The sequence below is a fragment of the Triticum aestivum genome, chromosome 3D, assembly GCF_018294505.1.
Source record: "Triticum aestivum cultivar Chinese Spring chromosome 3D, IWGSC CS RefSeq v2.1, whole genome shotgun sequence".
NCBI classification, from domain to species: Eukaryota; Viridiplantae; Streptophyta; class Magnoliopsida; order Poales; family Poaceae; genus Triticum; species Triticum aestivum.
In genome coordinates, this window is record NC_057802.1 from 165,579,002 (window position 1) to 165,585,446 (window position 6,445).

At 45.3% G+C, this 6,445-nt stretch overlaps 1 protein-coding gene across 1 annotated transcript; it reads right to left on the reverse strand.

The window, feature by feature from the left end:
• Positions 1-364: 364 nt before the first annotated feature.
• On the reverse strand, positions 365-5,828 carry LOC123078063 (zinc finger CCCH domain-containing protein 5). Its single transcript, XM_044500452.1, has 7 exons — positions 5,521-5,828; positions 5,185-5,345; positions 4,549-4,617; positions 4,249-4,365; positions 3,875-4,162; positions 3,223-3,540; positions 365-1,319 (listed from the first exon to the last, which is right to left on the reverse strand). Exons 1-7 carry the CDS (start codon positions 5,606-5,608, stop codon positions 957-959), a joined length of 1,404 nt encoding a protein of 467 aa, XP_044356387.1. The 5' UTR covers positions 5,609-5,828; the 3' UTR covers positions 365-956.
• Between the last annotated feature and the right edge of the window lie 617 nt (positions 5,829-6,445).

A 6,445-nucleotide genomic window follows, 5' to 3' on the forward strand; every position in this document is an offset into this window, starting at 1 on the left:
GGTCGCTACTCACTCCGACGGAGGCCAGAGAGCATTTGGTTACTGGATCTATCCGATGAGAGATGGTAGCTCGGGATATTTTTAACCGGTTTGGATGGCGGTCATGTAATAGGATAGGCTTTTAGTTCCTATCGTTTTTGCCAGCCGGTTGTGGCTTCTCTTTTACTTTTTAGCTCTTTGTGAGCCTTTTGTTCCTTGATTGAGACAACAAGACATGTGTAAGACCTTTTGCTTATTAATAATCATGGCCGTATGCATCGTTCTGCTGCAGAGGCCGGGGCGAACCCCCCTTTTCAAAAAAAACAAAGAACAGAATGAGCCACAGAACTGGTGTTACCTACTGACAGACTCAAACTTGTACCGATGAACAATTAAGCAACTGAGCTGACTTAGCTGCAGATGATTCCATTGAGGGTTCGAGGGTTCCATTACGACGTTCTTATGTTCGCATTATGAATATACATATACATATTACAGAAGTTGTAGACTCGTAGTTGCATAACACATATGAGATGGTTAAATGAGCAAAGATTTGGGCAAGATTGCCGAACCCAATAGTCTTCAGGTACAAAACCTCCCTGTAATGATGCATCTTGTGGCCTCCTTCGATAATTATGTACCGATAGAATGGGCACCAGTTAAGTGGATTTCAGGATTCTCCCTCTTCCAATTCAGCAACGAACAGAAAAATGGCAGGGTACGAGCTTGCCACTCCCCATCTATGCATTTATTCAGATGGCAAAGACTGCCACCTTGGCCGTCGTTGTCTATGTCAGCTCCAGCCATATTCACATTGGGTGGGGGTTCTGGGTGAACAGATGCTGAGAGGGGAAGTGGAAACAGATTTGCTGTAGAACCGAATCTGAGCAAAAACGAGCCGAGATCTCATCTCATCTACGCCAAAAAAAACATCTTGAGAAGCTTTCTGAACATCCATTTTCATCCCAGGAATGGGATCAGAACTCTCCACCATGGATGGTGACAGTGGCACCGGTTGCAGAAGTTGGAGGACGGAGAAGCATGTGTGGAGCATAGATTTTTGACAACTGTCCAGCATTTCCAAATGTAGTTCCAGGTGACGCTGGCTGATTTGCTGAGGAGTCCTTGGCCAGAATGTAATCTGGCCGCAGACCAGAAGATGATGGAGATGGGGCCATAGGAGCAACAGGGAGACTGAGAGGATATGGAGCGATAGGCACGTCACCAAGCGATGATGCTGAAGGACTGTAGCTCAGAGCACCCAGTGGGTGATCAAATTTGCATCCGGGACCAAATTTGCAAAACCCATGCTGTGAGTAGTAAAGACATGGCTGGGCACCCTGCAAATTAAAGGAAACTTGATCATAATTTTGCTCTATATGCAAAACTAAAAAAAATGTGCAATGTGCAGTGCCATATACCAGATTATCTTGTGTATTTGCATGTTTTGTCATAATGAATCCAATAACAGATTAAATTCTACTGTGCATTTTATAACTTGCAGCCAAAATGAACTACTACAGGAACATTACATTTATGAGAAGTGTGCTTTCCCAGATAAGTTTGGACGAACATATTGCGATGTGCCAGAAATTAAAGTTAACATAATTAAATTCATAACCATTGCGGCTAAGACAAAAAGAAATCGATACTGATAGGTGCTAACACATCACACCAAAGGATGTCTGTCAACTGTTGATCAGGTATAGAAATAACCTCCCAGTAACCTGCACTTCCGGGTTTTTTCTGTGAACTCTAGTGAAAGCAAAAGAGGTTTTCCTGATTAACAGGGAATCATAGATAGGACAAGGTACTCCAATACAAACTTTCTACTCCCTCCGATCCATATTAATTGTCGCTGATTTTGTCAAATTTTACTAGTGATTTAGGCTAATGCGGTAACAAGGCTCAAAGGGCTTCAGTATGCCAAGAACAAACATCCATCCCTAAGTTCGTCAAGAATCAAGATACTTGCGACTAAGTCAGAGGTAGTTTCGTTTTGCAAATATGCAAAGGAAGAAATGGTACACATACACGAGATTGTCCCAAGGAAGTACCCACCAGAAAAATAATATAGTACTGGATAAACACAGTGAAAACACAATCATGGATGTGTTGTATGTTCCATTAATAAAAGCCTCCATCTTCAAAGAATTGACAGTTTTTTTTTTTTGAGGAAGGAAGAATTAAGAGATTTCATCATAAGATATATGTTCGCAATTTTAAACTTTGTATGTCAAATTTACACAGATGCAGAGCCATTTAAAGCACGAGCACCTGGTCAAGCTAGTGAGCAATAAACAGAAGACACAAGTTATGCAAAAACCCAGAAGAGTAGTTTCCAAAAGCATGCAATGCAGCAAGAATCCTGCATGCAGCGAGTATCCTATCTTACTATTTTCCAATGCTCAGAAGTTTCTTCCCTACCCTTTGCCATCATTATTTTCCGCGTTGGTGCAAAGAAACCGTTAAACTTGCACTAAACACAATCTACACTGGACACTGAATTTAAGAAGAATCAAATAAGTACCACAAGGTCAAAACTCGTATGCCTCCTACCTAAATAATATGAACATCGATCTGCATTTGGTTGACGATTCACAGAACACTGTCCTACACATAATATTCTTCGATATACAAAAACTAGAAGAGAAGGTCAATGGACGCAGAACAGACCCTCTTGCATGCACATGTTCTGCTACGGACTTAAAAAACAGTACATTTTATATAGTTGCCTTTGCTTCACATTCTAGTCAACTATACAATGGGCTAAACTCAGACTTGAAGGTGCAATTACATGGCAGAACTTTCAACAGTTCTACAAAGTATATGGAAGGTGTATTTGCTGATGAACTAAAGCAATGGAATCCGTTCTTTAAAGTATGGCTACTTGATCGATGTTTGATCCAAAATCATAGCATTCACCAATAATTCCTCTATGACAGAATACCACCTAGCTGCACTGCTTTCAAGTCCTACAGTAAAACTCAAAACCTGTAATAACTGGAAACTGAATGATCATTACTTCCCTGACTATACAATTTGCAATTCGACTAAACTACACGAGTAAATGAAACTTCACTTATCAACTTTGCAGTATCAGAACAATAAGATGTGATGTCAATCTGATCAAGGACAACATCAAGATGATGATTCAGCAGTATGCTTTTGGTTTAACTTCCATTTGAAGATAACATAGTACTTCAATGCAAAAAAATCAGACTGATGTATAGAGCTACTCACCGGACGAATTGGAAGACCTAGAGGGCTCAGCATATAGTTGGACCTAGGTGTACTCAGGTATTGAGGATGATTGTATTTACACGTGGATCCAAATTTACAGGTCCCTGTCTTCATGTAGTGGTGGCATTCAGGCTGCCCAGGGCGCTCTGGAAAGACAACTTCTTGTTTGTCACTTGAAGGCCATGCTGAAGAAGACAACGATGCATAATTACTGCCATAAGCAACTGCAGATGGAGGCCCTTGGTGTGATAAGCCATACAATGGTCCTGCCTGAACAGTTTGCTGTCCCCCAGCTGACGCGACTTGGTTGATAGGTGGCTAATAAGAAAATAAAAGATAATGAAGTCATCAGGGCAGTTCAGTATTTTCTTTTTCTGACAATGCATCACAATCTTCATAACACATAAGTACAAAATGATGTTTTGGGTCATTTTTGTAATCTTCTTGTACAACACAATGCTCCCGATACATTGTGAGTTTGCGAAATTAGACAGTAAACGTTGTATCATTAATAAGAGACCTTCCAAATTTAATTTCTTAATACTTTGGTCCAGATTAAAAGATTCATTTTATATAAAACACCCTTGCTCGATGATCTACTATTTGTAGCACAAAGTTCAAAATGAGAAGGAATACAGTATTAGAAACTTACCATGTAAGGGTTCCATCCCTGCATTGGCATGACTGCAGATGGGTGCATCATTGGAGGATAAGAGCCCGGGAAAAATGATCCTGGCAGAACAGAAGGCCTCCCCAATTGCCAACTGGCTAGAGGTGGATATGGAAGAGGGGAAGAGACAGGCAGTTGTTGCACTGGTGGATACATGTTTGGTGTCTCTGAAACAACACCATGTTCTGGCCCTTCTGGATGATGAAATTTACATGTTGATCCAAATTTGCAATGGCCAGTTTTGATATAGTAGGAACACTCTTTCTCACCCTGCATGACGAAAAGAATCTTCATTAGATATTGGACAAAGAAGGGCCAAGACTAGATCAAAATTTGGATTGAACAAACAGTCCCACCAGACGCAGAGGGTAACCACAGGAATTTAAGACAACTGGTTGTACAGAACCGCCTTCTCTGGGATGATTATACTTGCAATTAGAGCCAAACTTACAAGTCCCATTCTTCATGTAGTACTGCAAAAAATATATGAAAAAATGATACTGTAAGCAATCCACCAAATAATTAAAAAATGCATATATGATGACTGAAATAGCAAGTATCAGCTTCTAAAGGAAAGATCTTATATTCCATACAATTTCATATCACTGTGTGAGCGAGTTTTCGACTATTGGCAAGATGAGGACTAGTTTCATTACCTCGCACGGTGGCTGACCTGGGCGTTCTGGATACTCCACTGTGCGTGCGGTCCTTGTCCCTCCATCAAACTAAAAAAACAGAGCACAAAACATGTTTATACCTTCAATTCAAGCTCCTTGAATAGGTAGTATACTCTATATAAAGTTCTCACTTCTACAACAACTCACTGGAAACATGTGAACACGGCTATCTACTTGTGCTGCAAGGTAAAAATAATCCTAATAGAAAAATGGCCATATGACCGAGTGCTGATCAGGCCTACAACATAAGCAAGTGGCAGCGTAAGCAGAAAGTGGGCCTTCGAATTATCAACATCAACAGCGAGACTAAGACAAGAAGGCTTATTATAGAATGAGTCAATCACATAATCAACGACAGCAACCGACGACTGCACAATCAAGTTTCACTTCCATGGGCTCGTGACAGGCTCCTAAGCCATAACTAGAATCAATTCAATTCAATCACAGCAAGAGGCTTGAGCTGGAAGCTCCCCTCCGCACCGACCAGCTGTAATTGAACCTGTCGGTCATTATCAGGGACTGGCGAGTCGTAAGTAGCAAGTCCCAACTGGACTGAAGTGAAGCAGAGCATGATGGGAGAAATAAAATCGGGAGAAGAGAAGCGGCCCAGCTCACCGCGGCGGCGCGATCGCGAGGGTGGTTGTAGCGGCAGGTCTCCCCGTAGCCGCAGGCCCCCGTGCGGAGGTAGTAGACGCAGTTGGCCTCGCCGGGCCGCTCCGGCAGCCCCTCCCCGGCCGCCTCCTCGCCGCCGGCCAGCCCCAGCCTCCACATCGACTCTGCGAGAACACAAAAGGCCGCGGCACGCAGCGACATTCGTACGGATCAGGCAGCATCGAAGATCCAAAACCCTAGCAAGCAAACGACACACAAACCCCCTCCTTTCCCAAAACACACGCGCAGAAACAGCGGGCCCGAAATTGCGCACATCGGGGCCGGAATTGAGCGCCGTACCTTCCAGGCCAGTGGCAGCGTCAGCGCGGCCGCCCTCGGCGCCGCCCCCGCCGCCGTCCTTGGGGGACGCGGCGTACGACTCCATCATCGAGCAGCTCCCCGAATGCTCCTCCCGCCGCGGCGATCGGGCGGGGATCGGGCCGGACCGTGCTCGCCCGGCGGCCGCGCGAGCGGGGGGAGGCTCGAGCAGGGGCGAAAGCGAAGCAAAATCTCTCTCGCTCTTGGGTGTTGCTTCCTCCGGACTCCTCTTCTCCCCCTTCCCTCTCCCTCCCTTGCAGTCGCAGCCCCCGCTCGTCCCGTACTACGCTCGCGTCGTGTGGCCTTTTCTGCGTGAGTGGGACTCACTCACTCCCTCTCTCTCGCTTGGGGTGGGGGGTGTCGTGGCTCGGACAGCGCGTGGTGACGTCGCGTAGGCGCCAAGAAGCGGGGCTGGGTGGTGAAACCGAGGGGAAGGCGGGGGTGGAAACGCAAAAGGGAAAAGTGGTGGGGGGAGTGGGCAGCAAGCCGCGGGCCGCATTCAATGCGCGGTCGTCCTGACGGTCGGTCGCTCCTCCTGCCCGCTGCTGCTGCTGCTGCCACGGCCCTGGCCCGGGGTGGACGGACCCCACCGCGGCGGCACCGTCATGTGCCCACGCGCCCGAGTCCAGTCCCAGCTTAGGATGCTCGGTCGACATCTTTTTTATTTGTTTGTTTGTTTTTTGGCCAGGACGAACAGCGTGTGGAACAATCTTTGTCCACCGTTTATTCGGTGCATGGATAGTTTGGTGACCTGGTAGGTGGTGGTCCGGCGGACGCACTCCCCTCCCATCTTAAAAACGTTTATCTTTCCTGTGTATGTTTTTTTAACTTCCAATCTATTCATCATCAATCATGATTGTACAGACCATATTAGAAATAACCCTCAAAAATAATATTAAAAATAATA